This window comes from Notechis scutatus, chromosome 1, assembly GCF_049901735.1.
Source record: "Notechis scutatus isolate UNSWTSFEM ecotype Mainland chromosome 1, rNotScu1.2, whole genome shotgun sequence".
Classification (NCBI taxonomy): domain Eukaryota; kingdom Metazoa; phylum Chordata; class Lepidosauria; order Squamata; family Elapidae; genus Notechis; species Notechis scutatus.
Window position 1 is genome coordinate 73,627,925 of NC_142009.1, and position 23,339 is coordinate 73,651,263.

The 23,339-nt window shown below is 36.8% G+C and overlaps 1 protein-coding gene across 3 annotated transcripts in view; it reads right to left on the minus strand.

Moving 5' to 3' along the window:
- Positions 1–7,506: 7,506 nt before the first annotated feature.
- The window catches only part of SLC35F3 (solute carrier family 35 member F3), a 119,519-nt gene continuing 103,686 nt past the window's right edge, over positions 7,507–23,339 (minus strand). For 2 of the 3 annotated variants that reach the window (XM_026669327.2, XM_026669329.2), the window contains 5 exons: positions 22,092–22,311; positions 18,485–18,610; positions 12,407–12,599; positions 10,515–10,604; positions 7,507–8,217 (listed from right to left, as the gene is read on the minus strand). In XM_026669327.2, the coding sequence (XP_026525112.1) occupies positions 7,973–8,217; positions 10,515–10,604; positions 12,407–12,599; positions 18,485–18,610; positions 22,092–22,311 (874 nt within the window). In that variant the 3' untranslated portion in view covers positions 7,507–7,972. The remainder of the gene's footprint in view (positions 8,218–10,514; positions 10,605–12,406; positions 12,600–18,484; positions 18,611–22,091; positions 22,312–23,339) is intronic. The other variant, XM_087967828.1, reaches the window with a different exon arrangement.

Genomic DNA, 23,339 nt, shown 5'->3' on the forward strand with positions numbered 1-23,339 from the left:
CAATCCTTCCATTCCCCACCGTCCTGTCAGAGCTGAAGAAGCTTCTTGAATGAGAAGCGAAACGTCTTTAAAACAAAATGAAACAAGAAAGTCCAGTTGCCTCCTGAAAAAGCGCCTTTGGGATTTCCGTTGGGAAGGGAGTTGCTAGCAATTGGGAAGTTAGAAATTTTATTTCTTTGTCAAGGGCATTGGAAAACCTGAGAGTGGTTTTTAAAATTTAAAATAAGCCTTATTTTTTTTTCAAGCTTATATTTTTTTTCAAGTTTATATAAGGTTTATATTGTCGCCCACCTCGACTTTGAGCAAGTTAATATAAACCAAAGAACAAAAATACAAAAGGGGAATAAATAATACCAGCTAAAGATACAAACAAGAAAAATGTACCTGAGTAGAGATCAATTGTCTGGCTGAAGATACGTTGTCGGGGTTTTTTGATGACATTATTATTTTCATTCTGTGTTGATGGTATTATTGTTAATCTGCCTAATCATTTTGATAAAATTTTCCTTTATTGTATTATACATATATACTGCAAACTGCTTATTTTTTCAAAAGTCCTGATTATTGTGCTTATTTTTTGTGCATGTGGATTATGATGAGGTGTCTTGTTGAGCTAAAAGATTGAGAACTTTTTTCATTCAGCTGACCATATCATTTTATTACTTCATCTATACCTTCCCTCTGAGCCTTAAGAGCCCAGTGTTCTACATAACACAAATAAGATTCCCTCTCATTTTATCTTCATTTAGAACTCAGACATAACTCTGGGAATAGACTGGATGAAAACAGTACCACTGGTCCCAAATCATCCAGTAAGCCTCATTGGTAAATTAGAATTTGAACCTCAGATTCCTTGCTTCAAGTCTTAGCATTTTGGTTTTTTAAGTACTTCATCTCCCCAGCTTCTAAATCACCTGGTCTGAAAAAAAAAAGTACTGGTGAAATGTGAGAAGAAGCTGTCCTCTTTCTTCATGGGGTTTTCTTTTTCTTTTCTTTTTTGGCTAAACGTTGAATATTTCTGATATATATATTTCAATCAACCAATGGAACAGCTTGCCCTCGGAAGTTGTGGGAGCGCCATCACTTGAGACTTTCAAGAAGAGATTGGACCGCCATTTGTCAGAAATGGTGTAGGGTCTCCCGCTTGGGCGGGGGGTTGGACTAGATGACCTATAAGGTCCCTTCCAACTCTGATTATCTGTTATGTTATCTGTTATTATTACTATGCATAGTAATAATCCAAAGGCATTACTGAATTTTATAGTTCTTCAGCACTGGGAAAACTACAGCAAGTTTCAGCTTTTGTGATTTCAAAGATACTTAGTATTGTGTTTTCTCTTTTTGAAAATGGATTATAGCTAAACAGCGGGATGCAAGCTTTGCATTCAGAATGTCTGTCTTCACTCTGGCATTGTCAGCTAAAAAGATCGTGGATGGGAAAGATGGGAAAGATGTTTTGTTTGAGACGATGTATTTGGAAAGGAGGGAGATCTGAGGAACATCTGCTCCATTCAGTAATGTAGCGACTAGCTGTTTTTTATTCAAAGTAAAGAAGGTTGGCTGATACACAAACTGAGCAAAAAAGTAGAACTAATATATAAAAATTAGAACTGACATATGAAAATGATAAAAATTTATTTTGGCTAAAACAGGAGAAATTACTTTACAAAGAGAGCTGTTCTTCTGGAAGAAACTGTCTTGGACAAGAGACAGTTGTAGATTTTGTTTTATTGGAAATATTTAAGATATGACCAAGCATACTATTTGGATTCTGCATTGAGAATCCTGTAATAACAATGGTTTGGACTAGATGGCTTGGCCTAAGACCATGATGGCGAACCTATGGCATGCGTGCCACAGGTGGCATGTGGAGCCATTTGTGCCGGCATGCAAGCCGCAGGCAAACTTACCTCACTGCGCATGCGTACACCTCACAGCTGATTTTTTGGCTGGTTTGAGGCCTTTTTTGGCCTTCCAGAGGCTTGACGCCTGTTTCGTTACTTACAGGAAGTGACAAAACAGGCCTATTCGGCCTGCAGAGGCTTTTTTCAAGCCTCTGGGAGGCCGAAAAAGGCCTCAAACCAGCCAAAAATCAGCTGTAAGGCACAGTGCAGGTAAGGGGGCGTGTGGGTGGAGCGTGGGGGGCAAGGGGGATTGCATGCGCATGCACAGGGGGCGTGCGGGGTGCATTGCTTTCTGAATGCTAGCACATGAGCTTGCACGCACCAGCACGCACACAATTTTTGGCACAGGAGCCCAAAAAATTTAGCCACCACTGGCCTAAGAAATCCTTTCCAATGCTGTTGTTTGCTGTTGTCCTGCCATAGATGAAGCCAGATCTATAGAAAGGTCATAAAAATATAGCCTGATATCTTTCTTTAATCATTCTTGTTCCTGGAGTATTTGATTGTATATAACCTTTTAATGATATTACCATCATCTGTTCTGTTACAATGAGGAAAACTTTCTAAAATATTTATAGATGTAATAAATAGATAAATGTCTAATTTTCTCCCAATATAATCAGTGGGATGTTAAGTGGTTAATTTTGGCTCAATTGTGCTCAGTATATAAAATCCTTAATAAATTTGATTCTAAAACTTTAAAATCATTGGCTAAAAATGAAAAAAAAAAACCTGTGCAGTGATTTGTAGGTTATTATATAAACTATTTGTGAGGTTGGTAAAAATTGAGTTTCCTTAATTGCCCAGAGCAACTGACAAAATCTGTACTTGAATTATCCAAATTACATTCCTCTAAAAGTTGATGTTTTTAATAGTGACTAATGACTTCCATATACAATAATGATATTTTTAATTTCAAATCATGTATTACCATATTTACTCTAACATTTCTCAAGTCAGGAATCTTGAATCAAATGTACTCTACAATTTTTTTCTCTTTACCAAATCTGATGTTATTCAAGATTTAATGTGTAAATTGATTATCTGTACATAGCTACAGTCTCCAGGATTTTTCATCTAAAGGGAAAAATTTAATTCCTAATATTTTGCATTTATTTATTGTCTGTATTGAACGGTTTTCAAGATGGCTGCGCACATGGATGCTGCGGCTAACCGCTCCTTCTTTCAGTGTATGGTGTGTATGATTCTGTGTGTGTTTTTGATCCTTTCCTTGATTGAATCCTGTGGGGCAAGGAGCATCTATAGTCGGCAAGCCTTGTTACAAATTGGACTGAAATGTGAAAAGGCTATTATGGACGATTTTATACATTCTCATAACATACGGAAGGAGGCAGCTAGGCCCCTGGGGGAGCCACGGATCACTATCCCTGTAGGAAGGAGGAAAAGGTAGAGAAAGAAGAACAGGAAGAGGAAGAGAGGATGCCGTGCTGGGGTTTTCTTTAGGCTGAGTAAGTTTCTACACAAGCCTTCAATTCCAAGTATATTCCTTACCAATGCAAGATCTCTGATTAACAAAATGGATGAATTAAGGCTACAGATTGCAAAGACTAAATTCATCAAGAACTGTTTTGTTTTGCTAATGATAGAAATTTGGCTTCATTCACTCATTCCAGATGCAGCTGTTGAGCTGGAAGGCTACATAGCTCACAGGCAGGACAGGAGTAGAGATTCTGGCAAGATCAAAGGGGGAGGTTTAAGCCTTTATGTAAATAAAAGCTGGTGTATCAATACAAAGACTAGACAGCCACTGCTCCATGGATCTGGAGTATATGACTCTTAAATGTAGACCCATATATCTTCCGCTGGAATTCAGCGTGGTTTTGATTACTGCAGTCTATGTCCCACCTGATGCCAATACTACCATAACTTTGGGATTCTTATATAAAATTGTTAGTAAGTATCCTGATGCTGTGCATATCATAGCGGGTGACTTTAATCAAGCTGATTTAAAAGAAGTGCTCCCTAAATTCTATCAGCATGTTAAGTGTGCTACTAGAGGAGCAAACATATTGGACAAAGTATATACCAACATCAAACATGGCTATAAGGTTATACAATTACCACATTTGGGACAATCAGACCATATGTCACTGCTTTTAGCACCAGCGTACATCCCTCTTAGGAGACGGGCTCTGCCTATAATAAAGACAGTGAAATCTTGGCCAGAAGATGCTTCTCAACTTCAGGATTATTTTGAGAACACAAATTGGGACGTCTTTTACCACCCTGACCTAGAGGTGCACACTGCAACTATTCTGTGCTATATCAAACACTGCACAGATACTATCACTGTGGATAAACATATTAGGAACTATCCCAATCAGAAAACCTGGATGACCAAGGAAGTCCAGCGCCTCTTGCGTGACAGGACCAAGGCCTTTAGGTCCGGTGATGGGACAAGATACAGTGTTGCCAGAGCTAATCTGAAGAAAGGTATTCGGAAGGCCAAGACTGAGTATAAGAGGAAGATTGAGGATAATTTTTATAGCAATAACATGAGGCAGGTGTGGGGAGGGATTCAACAAATTACAAACCATCAACCGACCAATGTCATCCCTGCTGAATGGGATGCTTCATTGGCAGAGGAACTGGATTATTTCTTTGCTCGCTTTGAAGTGGAGACATCAGAGACAGATAAAATACAACCACCAGCCAATTGTAGCCCCCACCTCATTGTGGAGGAACAGGTGAGGAGCATTCTGAGGGCTGTGGACTCTAGAAAGGCTGCTGGTCCTGATGGTATCTCTGGCCAAGTGCTTAAAGACTGTGCTGATCAGTTGGCTGGAATCTTTACCAGGATCTTCAATCGGTCTTTATTCCAGGCCACTATTCCATCTTGCTTGAAGGCTTCCACCATTATTCTGCTGCCAAAGAAGTTCCCTATCAATAACCTCAATGATTACAGACCAGTGGCACTCACTCCTATCATCTTGAAGTGCTTTGAGAAATTGGTCTGCCGGCACATCATTTCTGGTCTTCCGCATACATTTGATAAACACCAATTTGCATACAGAAAAAATAGATCTACAGAGGGCGCTATAACCATCACTCTTCACACTGCTCTGACTCATCTAGAAGAGCGCGGGGGGGGGGGCATGTGAGGATGCTTTTTGTGGATTTTAGTTCTTCATTTAACACAATTCTTCCACATAGACTAGTGTCTAAACTTCTGGACCTTGGGCTTTTTAATTCAATCTGCCTTTGGATTATGGATTTCCTATCTGGCCGCTCACAGGGGTCAGGTTAGGTAATCATACCTCTTCAGCCCTTATTCTCAACACTGGTACACCACAGGGTTGCATGTTGAGTCCCTTACTCTATACTCGTTATGTGCATGACTGCATTCCCACTCACGCTAGTAATACTATTGCTAAATTTGCGGATGATACAACAGTGGTGGGACTCATCCCCAGAGGGGATGAGTCTGCCTACCGAGATGAGGTGGACCAGTTGCTTTTGTGGTGTGGAGACAATAACTTGGTCCTCAACACCAAAAAAAAACCAAGTAGCTTATAGTGGATTATAGAAGGAACAGATCAGACACTCAGCCCTTGCTTTTCAATGGAGACCGGAGTGGAGCAAGTGGCCAGTTTTAAGTTTCTGGGTGTTACCCTAAAAGAGGACCTGACCTGGGGTGCCCACATTGCAGCACTGGTCAAAAGGGTCCACAGAGATTATACTACCTGAGACTTCTCAGAAAACAACAACTGAATGAAAAACTGCTGGTGACCTTCTACCACTGCACCACAGAGAGCATTTTAACATACTGCACCTCTGTATGGTTTGCCAATTGCATAGTGGCAGATAGGAAAGCACTCCAGAGGGTTAATGTCATTGCCCAGAAGACCATTGGTTGCCCTCTCCCCTCTTTGGAAGAGCTTTATAGTTCCCGCTGCCTTAAGAAAGTTCAAAACACTCTCAAAGATCCATCTCATCCTGGGAACCCTTTTTTTGAACTATTACCATCTAGCAGACGGTACAGAATAATAAAAACAAGAACAAATAGGGTGAAAAACAGCTTCTATCCCAGGGCAGTAGCTCTTTTGAATTCTGCTGTATAGTGCAGTGTTGGTGCGGTGTCGGGGATTTTCAATTCAATGTGTGGAGGATGAAGGATGTGTGTTTGTGTTTATTTTCATAGTCATGGTCATGATGTGCACTGAAGATGGTGTTTGATTTTGTTGTACAAGGTGCAGTGACAATAAAGTAAACTATACTAAACTAGCATCAAATTGCTTTGAGATTTTTGCTAAAATCACTAAACAAAGATGTGCTAATCTCCACGGCTAACATAACGTTTTTAAAAATCCAAAAACTATACTTAAAACATTGCTTTAAGCAGGATAAGAAGAAAATTACTATAACCTAGAGAAAGCCTTTGACAGTCTTAAGTACTTCTTTTTCCACTTTTTATTACACATTTTTATGCAATTTTTTTTTTAGTCAAAACTGATGTAACTCACTATAAAACAGAAATGCAAGCAAAAGCCATTGACTTAATATGAAGTTGCAGTAGTTTTTATTCGTTTTGTCGAGCAGATAATTGAATCTGAAACTGATTCAGTAAAAAGTTTAGAAGTGAGTGCCACCTCCATCTGACCCAAAAATGCCAAGGAGACAGCACACACTATTGGATTATGGCAACATTTAAAAATAATGTTTTCCATTTTGAATGCAGCAATGTAAACTTCAAAAAGAGTAAACTGTCACCATCGCCTGTTTCTTTGCATATACCACATCATCTATCACAGATAGAAATCCAATGGCCAACCAAATTGTACAAGTAAACAGCATGGTGCTTACAAGTTTTGTAAAAAGTTTTAAGTTTGATTTAAGTATCTTGATGTCCTTAAAAAAATAGCAATGAATAAAAGCAAATGCAATTCACTTATATTTTCAATATTGTACACATTTTTTTTCCAAACGGCTGCAAGCTTTGTTACTATTTAAGCGTGGTTCTTGGATATACGGCTTGATTCTCCCTTCACAGAAATACAGGTCAGGAGCGTCTCCAGATCTGTGCAAGTGAGAAGTAAATCTGGCCGCAACATAGTAGTCCTCCAGTCTGTAGTCTGTACTCCAGTAATCAGCAGCTTGAAGTAGGCACTCCTTGATTTCTCTGCGAATTTCAAAAGCACTGGAACACATTCTTCATGTTGAAAAATCAATACAAGCAACTTGCAGGGTTTCCTATTTCTAAACAGACAATGGACTAGAATTCTGTAAAAGGCACTGTATTTTCCTTTGCATGATATTAAGCGCAGACTGCAATCATGCACACTTAAATTTGTTCCCCCTGAGAACTTTCTTTGCACAAGCTCCACTGAGACAGACAGTGTGTGTGTGTGCAAAAATAACACACCATTCAAAGTATCCTGTACTCTTGCACTGTTCCCATTCATGTTAGGGGTTTTCAAGAGTAATGCCTGGGTGATTTGGTACTCTTGATAGTTTCTCCCATATGCTTCAGTGCAAACCTAACATTTCTCCTTTCTTTTAATCTGGCACCAAGTGCACTTATCTTCACAAAGCACTCTCCCACCCTCCCACCCCTTCTTCCCCAAAAATAGTTTATTTTGGTTCATTTGCAAATGTTTCATGTGCAGCTCTCATAAAAAATAAGCTTATGACATAAGCATAATAGTTGTTTCTCATATATGTGTTTGTATATTTATATATATATATATGTTTGTGTGTGTGCATGCACACACGCATAAATCACAGTGTGCAATGTATTATTCAGTACATAATGTTCAAAATGTATGCCCTCTATCTCATGATTTATCAGTAAAATCATATATGCAAAGAACATTAGTTTATACATTACATTCATTTAAAAAGTGTTTCATGTTTTAGAGAGGTTCTCCCAAGTGAAAGGTTGAATGTGAAACAGTGCAAGCAATTTAGTGATGCTGAAACTTGATGCCTTGGACTCTTATTATCAAAACTGTACATCTGTATATATTTACTTATTGAACGTATGTGCTTTGCAAGAAAAGAGCTATGATTTAAAGTATACAATATTAAGGAATGTTCATAAAATAATATTAATGCGTGAAAGATGACATGGAGGGGCGCGTTCTTCTACTTTTATTTTGCAATCCTGAAACAATGTCTCCATTTCCTTCTGGAATTTCTTCCTTCTTTCGTACTTTGAGGCGTGTAAGAAGTTTTATTAACCACTCATCCCACTCCTCTGGTAGAAGCAGCAGGAGGAAGCCCAAGCCAATTATGACAATGGCAATTACACGGACACTGTTGAAGACAATATCACTCGAGTAGTGATCAACAACTGCATAAAATATTGAACAGATAACACAGATGGAATAAAACGTATCAAAGTAGTACATATGCAATAGCAAAAGATTTGGATTTCATTCTCACAAGCCATGAGCCCATAAATGCAGCCAAGTCATATGAAACTGAAGAGTACTAGTGGAATCAGGCATTAATCAACTGACCAAGGTTTTTTACTTCTCTTCTTTGAATGGTCTATGATGGTTGCCAAGGGAAGGCTACCAGACTACTGATGCTCTGCATTCCACTTAGGTTAGTTCTGAGCTAGCTTCACCTTGCATCAAAGTGTCCTTGTTTTGCAGATAACACAAATGATGCTTTAAAGATTGTAAAAAAAAAAAGGTTTTTTAGTTGTTACATTTTTATGCCACCCATTTCCCCTATAAAGTGGGTCTGGGCAGCTTACAGATAAGATTTATCATTGCTCTAAGACTGTTGTCCACCAACTCTCCTGCTATATACAATAACACTGGTGCGGACTGATTTTTATTGTGATCTTCCTCTTCATAACCAAGTAGGATCTCTGAGTAGGAATTGTATACTTGCCATAACTCCCAAACTAATTCCTTATCTGGCAGCTTCTGGAAATTGCTGGTGGATGTGATGGTAATCATACCACTTGCCATTATGGCAACTATTACCAACGAAGTGTAAGATGCAAAATTGAGCAATCAAGTCCATAGACTGAGCAAATTAAAAAAAAAAGCACGGATGCCTTTTCCTTTACGGTAGCAGCAGGAACTCTATACTTTAGAAACACAAGCTTTGCAAATAAATTGACTTTCTATGCAGAGTGCTAATCTTATTTTTAGAAAGTAATGTTCTAATGCTCTTTAAAGTGCTCTTAAGATTATCAAACACACACTTCTCAAGAGCACACAAAAATATATGGACCTCTAACTTGTGCTTCCAAAAATGCCACAATGGAGGTGGTTGTCATGATGTAGGCAACTTCCCAGGGAGCTAGGTGACAACCATCCAACAACACACCTAGATGTCACCAAGGGAAAAATTTTGTAACCAGAAGAAGCCAATAGGAACTAGCCAGATACACACCATAGGAAAAGAAGATAAATTCTTTTGCCAAACATTTGATCCATAACCAAACATGAATATTTTGACATTATGAAGCAAGAAATTATTACCCCCATTTCCCCAAAAATAAGCCCTAGCATGTTTTTATGTATGTGCTTAATATAAGCTCTACCCCCAAAATAAGCCCTACTTAACAGGCTGTGCAGCCAGCCAACCACCCATTTTGTCTGATTGCTTGTGGTATCATGGCTACGAGTCAGGTGGGGTGGTGGTGGAGCTGCCCCACGCACCCAGCACCAGCTTACCTTGGCCCCACAGCCACATCATCCACACCCCGACACCTGCCTCACGGTGGCAGCACTAACAGCCAAGAGACCACATGGCTGCTGACTCACTTCTTCTGCTTGCTCACAACCACAATGGAGCAGGAGGCTGAGTGGTGTGTTGGAGCCACAGCCGTGTGGTGAGACAGGTGAGAGGCATGGATGACCTGGCTGTGGGGGCCCTGAGGTAAGCCAGTGTAGGCACATGGGGCAACTCCATCACCTTATGGCTGCGGCACTGGTGCATTGCTCAGCCTCCTGCCCCGTTGCAGCTACGAGCAAGCAGAAGAAGTGGGCCGGGGGCCACACAGGTCCTGCTGGATAGGGTTGCTAGATCTGCAGCCATGAGGCAAGACAGGTGTCGAGGCATGGGTGGCTTGGTTGCGGGGACCCTGAGGCAACATAGAGCAGCTCCACCCCGTGCCTCACAGTGGCGGCACTAACGTGCCATGTGGCCTCCTACTCCACCATGAGCAAGCAGAAGTATGTTTCCCATACATGGAAAAAAATAAGATACCCCCGAAAATTTGCCCTAGTGATTATTTTGGGAACCAAAAGAAAATAAGACTTGGTCTTATTTTTGAGGAAACACAGGTACTTCAAATCAACACTTTCCAAACTCCATATGAGAACAATCCACTAATGGATTTTCCTGTTGTTTGTCTTGTGAAACAAATGGGTGATGCTTTAAGCTTCAATACTGTATCGAGAGAAAAACTGCAAATCTTGAACTCAATATGTTTGACAAATTAACATTTACTGTAAATGTTAATGTTATGAAAGGCTAATGCTATGAAATTAAAGGGAATGAGCATTTGCTAAAATACAGCATATTCTACTTTACATATAAAACATGTACATCCTGATTTATATATAATTTGTTAATCAGCCTGTACATATATGTCTATATGATTTAATGAAGAAGTATACTTACTAGCATTTACAGGTACGCTTAGTACAATCCCGAGAGATATCAAGGTAGGATATGTAATAGCAATCCCAAAATTTAATATAATATTGAATGCTGAAATAAGAAATAACGTTTTCCATTTTAGAATTACTTTTATGTTGGAACTAAGTTTGCTTTTTTACAGATTTAACCAGATTATTTTAAGCAGACAAAATTTAGATTGATATGCACATAAACATCAAAATACAGTAGTTCTGAAACTACTATGTATCACATGCCAAGGAACATATCTGGATCCAGTGCAAGGTATGCACTGCAGGACTGCTCTTACTTATTCAAATCTGTACATTCTGTCTTCCCAATTTACTTCAGAAAGCATTCAAACTGCATATATTTATGGTTAAAAATTTTTAATTGACTAATTTGTCTATTTTACCATGTACCCATAATGTATACCTACTTTGTTGCTGGACTTAATCATTTTATATAAATAGGAGAATATTGAGCAATTACACGATAGTTTTGCATAAGCAGTATTCATAAAGATTAATAATGGGAGTTTCATTTCAGTCAAAAGGAAACTCTCTACACAGCACTTGCTTAAATTTTAAAGGCCACTAACAGATAATTTTAGAACAGAACTACTTTTATCTTGCTTACCAATACATTATGAGAACCATTATATTGTCATTGAAAGTTTTTGTGTAAGTCATTGCACCAGAGCACATGGCTGATGGGAATCAAACTTCTCTAATAAGTGATGCTAGAATTAAATATTCCTAGAGTTGAAAGAGATCTTCCTTGATAATACTAACTCTAACCCCCTGCTCAAGTAAGGAATTCACATGAAAAAATTCTGATAAATGTCAGTTTTACCCTGTCCAGTGGAGGGTAACCAAGGAGGTATTATGATTATTTGTTCCACTTTCAAACCACTGTTACTATTAGGAACTTTTTCCTAGCATTCCATGAGAATCTTCTTTCTTGCAACTTGTCCGTTCCATGTCCTACTACTACGTTCGTATCTGAAGCATATATCAACGCGCTTCCTGGTTGAAAAGATTAGCTGGTGACATAACCATTGCCCAGGGGAAGCCCAAGGGGGCTCCTTTCATGTCTATGTTATTTTCCCACCAAAGTGGTACCTATTGCACTCACATCCTTTCAAACTACTAGGTGAGCAGGAACTTGGGCACATTCAATCACATGGCTCGCCCTTGGATTTCGAACTGCTGAGCTGTCAACCTCTTAATGGTCTTTTGACTCAGCATCCTAATGATATGAGCCATCAAAGGCCCTGCCCTACATTCTGGAAACAAATGAGAATAGGTCCTGACTTTCTTCTATATGACAACCTGTCAGGTGCCTGAAGAGTGCTAGTATATTTTCCTTCAACTGCATTTTCTCAAGGCTAAAGTCTAATTCTAATAATCTATTAAATGCAAATTTAAAAGTATCTAATAGTTATCAGTGTTATATTGTGCTTATTATTATATATTTTACTCACCAAATTACTATCAGTGTGCTGCGTTAATCTGTTACTTTTCTTTTTGATAAAAACACTTGCAGTAGTCTTTAAATGTCAGGTTTAGAACAACCATGTTGGTCAAATTATGGAGGATAAAATTACAATGATTGTTAGATATGATGGCTAAATACTACACAGTTTTGAAAGCAATATACTTCACAATAGTTGCTAGGCAACCTGAGAAACCATTCTTAATATCTTAGGAGTAGTAGCATCATATTAAACAAAAAAAGAGAGAACAAAACAGATTGCATTGGATTAAATTAAATTAGATTGGATTGGATTAAGTAGGCTTTAAGCATGATCTGCAGTCTTTCTTTTTCTTAAGACTATCCAACATAATTGTTTAGAAGGATGTGGTCATTATAATTAAGCAACATTTACTTACTCAATAATAGGACTGAAAATCCACAAATGCTTCCCCAAGGAATGGCATCAAAAGAACTCCAGTATTCAACTTTGGTAAAGTAAAGAATGACAGGAATACAGGTAACAAAAAGGATATTGAAAACAGCTAACACTGACAAAAATAAGGCAGCTTCTCCATATTTAGCACTACCCAGAAGAAGCTTAAATAAAACCTGTAAAAGAAAGAAAAACAATCTGAAAAGCAAAAACTATTGTTTATAAATGATAAGAAATTCTGTAAACAGTTATCTTAAAGTGTATTTCTAATTTAAAACATGCTTTCATAATGTAATTACATGGGAAGGGGGGAGGAGAATATGTTATTTACAGTGTTATTGAGAAATAGCTAGACATTTTCATGCAAACTTCTATTGCAATCCATTCTGGATTTATTCTGTCATTTCCAACAAAGATGGAAGGAAACTCAAGAGAGGCTATACGGTACATTAAATATAATGTCTCCAGGACGTCCTGCAGACTTCTGTAAATTTGGCGAAGCAATTTCATGTTAATCTGTTTGAAAGCATTGGACTTGAAGATTGGCTAGAAATATTCACCAGAAAAATTAGTTGACTTTTTAATTTAATTTCATAGTAGTAGATATAAAGGGGGGCTAAATTGCTTTGTAAATTCTTATAAATGAGTGCAATATTAGACAGAAGTGCCTTTCAGCATTGCAATATAGATTTTTGTGCTGTTTCTTAATTAGTAGTCAATATAAAGTTATTATTCTATCCATCAGAAACTAACAGCCATTTCATAGCCTTTTTTGTAATACAGCATTTTTAAATAATGTGAGCTGACAAACAAGTTAATTTTAGTTTTGTTCTCAAGCTTTGCTATTTGATACAAGCAATAAAACTACAACTTCTTCTATAAATTTTGTGGTAAAGATGGGACATATCTACCAGCTACTGCTACAAATATATCCTCTGCAAATAACTATTTCATTTTAATTGTATGTAAAACATTAAGGCTGCAAATTTAATAATGTGAAATAATAATGAAGAAATTTCTATATCACCAAGATTCTTCTGAGTTAATGAATTAGTGGCAAATTTATCCATAATTATCACTGCTTTCATTGAGAAGAATAAATATATTTCTTCACTTTGATTTCCATATATACCTCAATGATATCACATAATTTGAATCCTATTCATGTTTAATAATGAATGCTAATTGTGTATTTACTTCTAAAGTACATATTTTTCTGTGTAGGTTTGTAATTATGTCTAAAATCACCTGTTAGATTTATGGAATAACAAACAGTCTTCCAGTTAGAAGGTTAATTCCACTTCATTCCCAATGCAGCTCATTTCACTGAAATGAGCTACATTCCACCTTACCTTTAGAAAGAAATTGAGCGGATCACCTAATGAAATTCATTGAACAACTTACTAATATTTACCTGTACTAGTGATAGGCCCAGGTGGCAAATACTAATCGTTGCAGTCACAGATGTTTTCACACAATGGGTATATATTATGGTTCACTATATAAGAGTGGAGCTAAAATGCTTGTATGAGTCAATGAGAAATATAAACTTGCTGGCCCTGGCATTTGTAGTTCTCTGTGTTATACATGTAGCACAGGATTGAACTCTTGGTTTCTTGATGTTTGCTGAGCTTGATTGTTCTATTGCAGATGATGGTGATTGTAATGATGATGTTACCTGCCCTGGTAATGAAATGTCTACAAGAAAACAACCAAGCTCAACAAATATCAAGAACTACACAGACATACATACAGATGCAATGGAATACACAGAATAGCAATAGCAATAGCACTTAGACTTATATACCACTTTACAGTGCTTTACAGACTTCTCTAAGTGGTTTAAAGAGTCAGCATATTGCCCACAACAGTCAGTTTACCAACCTCGGAAGATGGAAGGCTGAGTCAACCTTGAGCCTGGTGAGATTTGAACTGCCAAATTGCGGGTAGCCAGCAGTCAGCAGAAGTAGCCTGCAGTACTGCACTCTAATCACTGCGCCACCATGGCTCTTAGCAAAGTAAAGTAAGTAAAGTATTATGGACTCTGCAGCAATGTTAGCACTATAACTTCCTGTTTCTTTATATTATAGGACTTTAAACAGAGAATATCAAAGTGGTTCTGACCAACTGCAGGTGAAGACCTTGTTTTGAACAGCTTCCAGATCACCAATGTTAGTCTGACTGGCATCTGCAGGCTTTTGATGCGTCCAATGATGCATACATAGGCAACATCATGATTAAAAGAGGACTTATTATTAAAAGTGGCACTCACTCTTATCATCATGAAGTGCTTTGAGAAATTGGTCTGTTGGCACATCATTTCTGGTCTTCCACATACATTTGATAAACACCAGTTTGCATACAGGAGAAATAGATCTACAGAGGACGCTATAACCATCACTCTTCACACTGCTCTGACTCATCTAGAAGAGCGGGGGCTATGTGAGGATGCTTTTGTTGATTTTAGTTCTGCATTTAACACAATTCTTCCACATAGACTAATGTCTAAACTTCTGGACCTTGGACTTTTTATTCAATCTGCCTTTGGATTATGGATTTCGTGTCTGGCCGCTCACAGAGGGTCAGATTAGGTAAGCATACCTCTTCAGCCCTTATTCTTAATACTGGTACACCACAGGGTTGCATGTTGAGTTCCTTGCTCTATACTCTTTATGTGCATGACGGCATTCCTACTCACACTAGTAATACTATTACTAAATTTGTGGATGATACAACAGTGCTTGGACTCATCTCCCGGGGGATGAGTCTGCCTACCGAGATGAGGTGGACCGGTTGCTTTCATGGTGTGGAGACAATAACTTGTTCCTCAACCCCAATAAGACCAAGGAGCTTATAGTGGACTATAGAAGAAACAGATCAGACACCCAGCCCTTGCTTTTCAATGGAGACCGAGGGGAGCAAGTGGACCAGTTTTAAGTTTCTGGGTGTTACCATAAAAGAGGATCTGACCTGGGATGCTCACACTGGTCAAAAGGGCCCAGCAAAGATTATATTACCTGAGACTTCTCAGAAAACAACAACTGAATGAAAAACTGCTGGGGACCTTCTACCGCTGCACCATAGAGAGTATCTTAACTTACTGCATCTCTGTATGGTTTGCCAATTGCACAGGGGCAGATAGGAAAGCACTCCAGATGGTTAATGTCATTGCCCAGAAGATCACTGGTTTCCCTCTTTCCTCTTTGGAAGAGCTTTATAGCTCCCGCTGCCTTAAAAAAGTTCAAAACACTCTCAAAGATCCATCTCATCCTGGGAACCCTTTTTTTGAACTATTACCATCTGGCAGACAGTACAGGATAATAAAAACAAGGACAAATAGGCTGAAAAACAGCTTCTATCCCAGGGCAGTAGCTCTTTTGAATTCTACTGTATAGTGCAGTGTTGGTGTGGTGTCGGGCGTTTTCAATTCAATGTGTGGAGTGTGAAGGATGTGTGTTTGTGTTTATTTTCATGGTCATGATGTATACGGAAGATGGTGTTTGATTTCGCTGTATGAGGTGCAATGACAATAAAGTAAACTAACTAACTTATACCCTGATTTTTGCATTGTTGCTTGTGCCACTCTGCCTTTGTTCCCCTGCCTTCCCTATTGACAACACAGTCATAAATGTAATTCATATGTTGCCAGTGGAAATATATGCTAAATAAAAAATCAGCGTAATGTTCATCTAGCAATACTTAAAAATTTACTGTATGTGTTTTTCTATTAATTAGATATGTCATTGCTATTTATTTATCTGTTCATTTATTTGGACTTATATGCTACTTCAGTCTATTCATACTCTGATTCATACATGCACATAAAACACAAAACTAAATTATTAATGTTTGGACAGTTCTTGAAATGATTCTTATCCTAATACCAACCTTTGATCACTCCCCATAATTTCTGTTTTCTTTTCAGCTCTTGACTGCAAATTGTTACAATGAACAGTAGAGGTTCATGGTGTGTGTTTTTAAACTTTGGGTTGATATGATAATAAAATGCCATTGCATAGAACGAGTTGCTGCTCCTGTGTACTTCTCAGATAATGTATTTCAGAATATATAAAAAAAGCTATAAGAATTTCATTTAAAGAATATTAATGTAAAACCTTACATACACTCACATACAAGAATTGGTTTTGTATGGCCAATTAATATGGACTCTTGTATTTGTATTTTGTTACCTTTTAAAAAGGGTGGAAGAGCCTTTTAACCTTACTTTTTAAATTTTTGCTTTTTTCCCCGTTATGTCGCCAGCATTCTGATTTAACACAAACACATGTCATAGAACAACAGATACAATATGTATGTTCAGGCAAATCTGAATGCTGGCCAGGCATGTGCTTGAAGATTTTATATTTGAGTTACCTAACTAGTACTATATGCACAACCTGTTTTGTGTCACTACAGCCAATGAAAAAAACAATGAGAAGAAAGCATGTCTTTCAATGAAAGAAAAGGATTTCAGAGAACATATTAGATCACCAGTTGCTGGCAGACACTTCCTTTGCAGGGTCTGGTGTGTAACTGAACTCTTATTAAACAGTCTTCAGCACACAGAGAATAAAATCTGTATTAGTGCTGAAATCAGCTTACTTAGCTTTGGGTTCCTGATAATCTTCATTGAGTTCTCAGAAAGGAATGTTATATTATCTAAACCACAAATTACTAGATTCTAAAAATTTATTATTTCCTCAACTTTTAAGACTTTTATATGTTTTGGAATCTTTTATTCTTAATAAATAGAGTTGGTTTTTGGTTTATAAACAAATATACTCTATGTGATCAGTGGATATTACATAATGATATAATATGTAACCCACCCATTCCTGTACCACAAGGCCATTGAATAGAATGACTTTCATTCTAAATTTTTGTTTTAATTTTTTAAAAATAATTTTTATTCCTTATGCTAAGAAATTTATGAAAGCATGGTTTCAAAATGTATCTAAATGATATAGACTATAATTTGCAACATTTCTAACTAAGCATTTCTTATGAACATCAATGTCCATGAGTTAATAGTAGATTTATTATATATCCAGATTGAAGACCAAGAAGAGATGCTTTGGTAGAAGGCAATGGTGTTCTCTTTTACTTCCCCTATTCAAAATTCATCCAATCTATATTCCTTCTTACATAAAAGCACAGCTGCACAAGTCCCACATGCTTTCAAACAATACCAACATTGCATAAGTTTTTGATTAATTTTGAACTTTTCGTCATAGTGGATGAATGGAGAACAGAAATTAAAAGCCTTTTCCTTATCCATCCCTTATGACCTATTATCCTTTTCTTGCTTCCAAAGTGGAAACATTTCCATTTTGATGTTAAAAACTCTCCACTAATCAGTAGATAAGATAATCTTCTTTTATGCATTCACCTTCCTTCTTCATACTAACAACTGTAGTGGATTTATCTAATCGTATTATTTTGTATTGTTATAAACCAGCAGCTTATAAGCAGATTTCACTTACCAACTTCTAAGCTCTTTTTTTGAGCTGTGGAACTAGAAATGATGCAGAAACTGGTCCATCAGCAGCTCCAGGATCTCATCCTTTATAGAGCTTTTTTTTTTTAACATACAGTGTGAACAATTTTTCTTTAAACAGCTCCCATAGATTGGGTAGTACTGAGACTCAGGGTTTAGTGACTATGGTATAGAGAACAGATTTCCTTTAATTTTGCCAACAACTATGGCTAGCATCTTCAGAGGCAAGGTAGTCTACGTAGTCAGCCAGTCTACATTGCTGTCAAAATATCAAGAAGTCTTTTGTTTAGAAAATAGCCAGTATACCCTGAAGCCCAACACTGTCCAACAGATACCAGCTGTGAAAGCCTACACTAATTCCCATAGGGATAACAACCTGATTCAACTACCTCCATGTGAAATTTTAGTTCTGTAGAAGAGCTCTGTGAAAACATGACTATTTAGACTAGAGGATAAACTGGACTGTAAACAGAACTTGGATACATTTGGTTATGCAATGTTTGGCTGTTTTCCCAAAATTTAAACCCGTAGACTAATGAACCTTAAGCATATTACTATACTTACCTTGTAAAGAGCTGACGTTGACGCAGATCCCACAACAAGTGCTATTCCAATAACTGAATGACTGTGGAATCCATCTGCATAAGTCATCATAACTATCCCTGCAATAGCAAGTATAGCAGCAACAATCTGTTTTGGATAGAGAAGCAAAATGTTAATGGGCTCTAAAGTCTCCCTAGCCCCTGGTAATACAGAAGGCACCATTAAACTGTGTTCTTTCCTAAGACTTTAGACAGCACTAAATTTTTTTTTTCATAAGCCCAACTCTAATGAGTACATTCCAGATATACTGTATCTTATGCCCTTTGGAAAGATTAAACCAAAGGCTACTAAAGACAAAATTTAGCAGGAGTTCCATTTTTTAGTCATATACCAACAAACCATTATTGAGAGATTAGTTTGTGAACAGTTGTGTATATTATCAGATCTATATGTTCAAAGCACTTAAGGGTACCTAGACTAGGATTGTAGAAAAAAGTAATACAAAACAGAACAATACATTGAACATGCTGGTTTTCTGAAATGTAGTGACTCTTCATTTCTTTTAAGGTTACAGATATTTATCCATCTCATATCTCATCCCCTATCTATAGAAAAATCAATAAAGCATCATCTTTTCAATCCCATGTCAACAAATGGTCCATAAAGAATAGCCAGAAGTAACAATATATCTTGTTTTAACCTTGAGCAAATAAGCCAACTTTATATTCCTTCTTTTTTTACTTTTAATAGATATAGTATTCAGTTCATTCAGATAGTATTGTAGGATTTGATTTCTCATCATTTCTTCTTTGTTTGATTGTACAGAGTTCTTCAAGGGCTTAACAAGCCCCTTTTGTAAATCCAATAGGAAAATATTATTCAGGTAATTCTCTTGGCTTTTCATTTGTTTTAAATTTTAAAAATTCAGCTAGTTTCTTTTTAGATTTAGCAAAACAATCTTAATCTGTCATTTGTAAATCCAATGCTATCTCTATGTTGTCAGATAAAATTTGTTCTATATTTGTCATTTTGTCTATAACAGTTTCTGGATATCTATAGAAGCACATATTACTGATATTGTTGATATTGTTGCTAATTTCTGACTCCAATTTTCAAAAGTCTCCTTCAATATTTTCATTGTTATAATGTTTTGCAACATTTTACAGTTTTGAAAGTTTTTCCTCTGCCTAAAAACTTTAGTCTCACTAATGTTTAAAATCTTGAAATTGCTAACAATTGTTTTATTGTGTCTTGTAAAAATTAAAACAGAATCTATTTCCCATGCGAAGTTGTTTGTTCTTTATAATTCCAAAATATTACTGTAAAAGTTTCAATATTCAAATTTTTATCCATTTATAATTTTCTAGAATCAAATTTTTATTTAACTTTTTGCTGTTTATTTCAGATTCTTTAAATTCTTTCTTATGATTACAACTTCCTTTATTCAGGATTAAAGGCAGATTCACTCAGCATTTTCAAACTTGTAATTCTGAAGGTGTCTAATAGCTTAGAAATAGTTAATGAGCAATTTTTAAAAGCCATTAGAAAGTGAGGCTTTGGAACTTATGTCCTTGAAACTTCTTTGCTGTGCTTGCAAGCAAGTTGGCTAATCCCATCGTCTCCCAGCTCCCAAACCTGTGGAAAAACCTCTATCTTGCTGTCTCCTGTGCAGTATTGATCACAGTAGTACCACAGAAAAGCTGCAACATTTGTAACTATTTGACTTTGAAACCCCTAATGTAGATAGTATCTGGCAAGAAAAATGCTATATTTCCTGAGTTAACAAATCAAGTAACATTATTTTTTTTTAAAGGCAAATAGTTTTCCTTTTGGCCTTCTAAGTCAAAAAGATCAAAGTAAATGTGAACTCACTTTGTTCTGTATTACAAAATATTTGTACAGATGTTGGTAAATATTTTAAATAGTCAGTGAGACATTAAGGCCTGAATGTTCTCCTTATTGTTTTGTTTGCCTCACTTGAAGGAGCTTCCTCTCACTATTGCTGTAACTTGCCAGATAAAGAATTATAGCTCTCAGAACAGCAATGTGCTCTTCAACTGAACACAATGCTTGCTCTATAATTTTGCCATCATCATAATTATGAATGTCAATCCACTGAAGCAGCATCCAGATTTTTTAAAAATGCAGAAACAATTGGAAACCAATCATGAAAATGCATAAAACTTAAAGGAAAGGACAGTTCATGACATTTGGTTAATTAGCCGGAGCCCTCATGATCATAGAAAATGATATTATTTTATTATTTTCAACACTGATAGGCTTTTTGATAATAGTAAATCCTTAGACTGACTCACAGTATAAGCTCAAACAAAATGTTAGGATAAAAAAAATATGATGTAGCAAATTACTTGAAAAGAAAACTAAGATACAGTCAAGCCGATTTAACAGGCTAATTTAAAAGATATGATGAAAATCAGACATGGTACAGGGCTAAAAAATGTCTTTTGGGGGAGGCACTCTGATTAGGATCTTGAAGTCTCCATTGACATTTCTTCTTATAAAGAGAAAAAGTCTTTTTGTTATTGTTATTTAAAACTCTGAAGAACTTTAAAGTTCAAAAGCTTATTGCATTCATCCAGAAAAAGCCAGCAGAGACAAGGGAACAATAATATTTCATATTTATATTATTCAGTTTCATTGAGCTATTTCAAAGCTACAGATTCAACATGTTCTTTGAATGTGCAATTAGTATTCATCGTATTGCATAAGCCTTCTGTAGATAAACTCTTTTAATTGTCAGATCATTAAATTCATAAGACCCCCAACCTGATCTTATTTATTTAAACAAGCTCTTAAAACCTGGCTGTTCCTCCAGGCCTTGGGATAAATGGGGATGATGGATTTATTACAATTTATGTTATTTTTCCAGATGCTTGTTTGTATTGTATTGTTTGTATACTGCTTCACAGTTGTGATGCATCCAACTTCTCTATCCCTCTCCATTTCTTTCTTTCTTTCTTTCTTTCTTTCTTTCTTTCTTTCTTTCTTTCTTTCCTTCTTTCTTTCTTTCTTTCTTTCTTTCTTTCTTCTTTCTTTCTTTTCTCTCTCTCTCTCTCTCTCTCTCTCTCTCTCTCTCTCTCTCTGTGTGTGTGTGTGTGTGTGTGTACACACACACACACACACACACACACACACACATGGGGGAAGGGGAGAAATAGAGAGAAAGTTGGATGCATCACAACTGTGGGCAGTATACAGTATAGAAACAATACAATACAAACTCTCTCTCTCTGTGTGTAAATCTTCTTAATGGATGAAATATTAAATTAAAATCAACTTCAACAACAAAACCAACAAAATTAACCTTGAAACCTTAAATTTTGGTATTAAGACATGTCACTCTATGAAAACTGGGAAATTAAAACTATTTCAGAAAAAAAAAATATGTTTCAAGATGACAAATAAACTAACTTTTTTAAAAAGCCAAAGCTAAGATACAATGAAAATATAGCAATAATTTAAAGAACAACTTTAAAAAAACATGAAATCAGTTTTAATGTGGAAGTTAAATAATTTATACTACTCTGTTATAAATGATTAAGCAAAAGTTGTGTACTGGTACCAGTGCTGGTGATGGTGGAAAAAAGAGAGTTGATTAACCACTTACCCTCACTCCCATGAATCTGTCCCTGAGAACAATCCACGAAAGCAAGAACACAAAAGCTTTGTTGCAGCAGAACAATACGGAAACATCCGTAGTGTTTATTTTTTTTATTGCATGTAAGTACAGGTAGTTTGTGAGTGTCCAAAGAACACCAAAAGGTGCTGCCTTGGTAAAAAATGCCTTCAGTGTCAAGCCATTGTCTCCAAAAAACCGACAACATTCCCTAAAAGAAAAGAACAGTAGATATTTAGGAAGTACATCAAGAATCTGTAGCATCTTAAAGATTGACCTATTCTGTATCAGCTGCATTGTTAACCAGCAATGGATCAGATCAAAGACTGAGTGAAAAATCCAGGGGTGGGATTCAAATTTTTAACAACTGGTTCTGTGGGCGTGGCTTGAGTGGTGGGTGTGGCTTTGTGGTCATGTGACTGGCTGGGCGTGGCCAACTCAATATCACTCACATCGAGGCACGCATCTCCTCACCTGGCCTCTCATGACTGTGGGGATGCTGCAACAGTCGTAAGTGTGAAAAATGGTCATAAGTCACTTTTTTCAGTGCCATTGTAACTTTGAACGGTCACTCCACACAAGCAAAGTACCAGCAAAGGAGGGGAAGAAAACTCCAGAGAAGTTCCTGAGACAGGAAGTCTAGTCCTGCCAAGAATGTAATAAGGATTAATGGAGAGGCAGTTTCTGTAAGCAACACCAGAATATTGCCTTCCTCACAGGATTAGGCCAGTAATTTCTTCTAAGAACTGGTGTGTATATGGCATAAAATAAGGATAAAAAAGAGGTCTTACAAACTGTTGAAGATGAGAATGTTTTTAATTGTTTTCTATTTTTCTCTTTCTATTTTCTTCTTTCTTCTTTTTCTCTCTTTCATTTATGTATGTGTTGTTGGTTTGTTTTAATTGTAAAATCAATAAAATTTATTTAAAAAGAAAGAATATTAACAACCGGTTCGAGCAAGTAGATGCGAACTGGTAGAATCCGACCTCTGGAAAAATCTCTAGCATACCCTCAGTCATGAAAGTTTTCTGGATTTTTGTACTGTTTTAATTGTTTTATAATTTTAGAATTGTAAACCGCCCAGAGTCACTTGATTTATCCTAAAGTAGAAGAGAGAGAGAGAGAGAGAGAGACAAGGCAAATCTATGAACATAAAGCATTTTTGCATCTGCCTATTTTGTCCCTTGTCAGGAAGGTGTGATGGAAGTCCTGCTTCCTGCAGTTGTCTGGCTTGCTGGA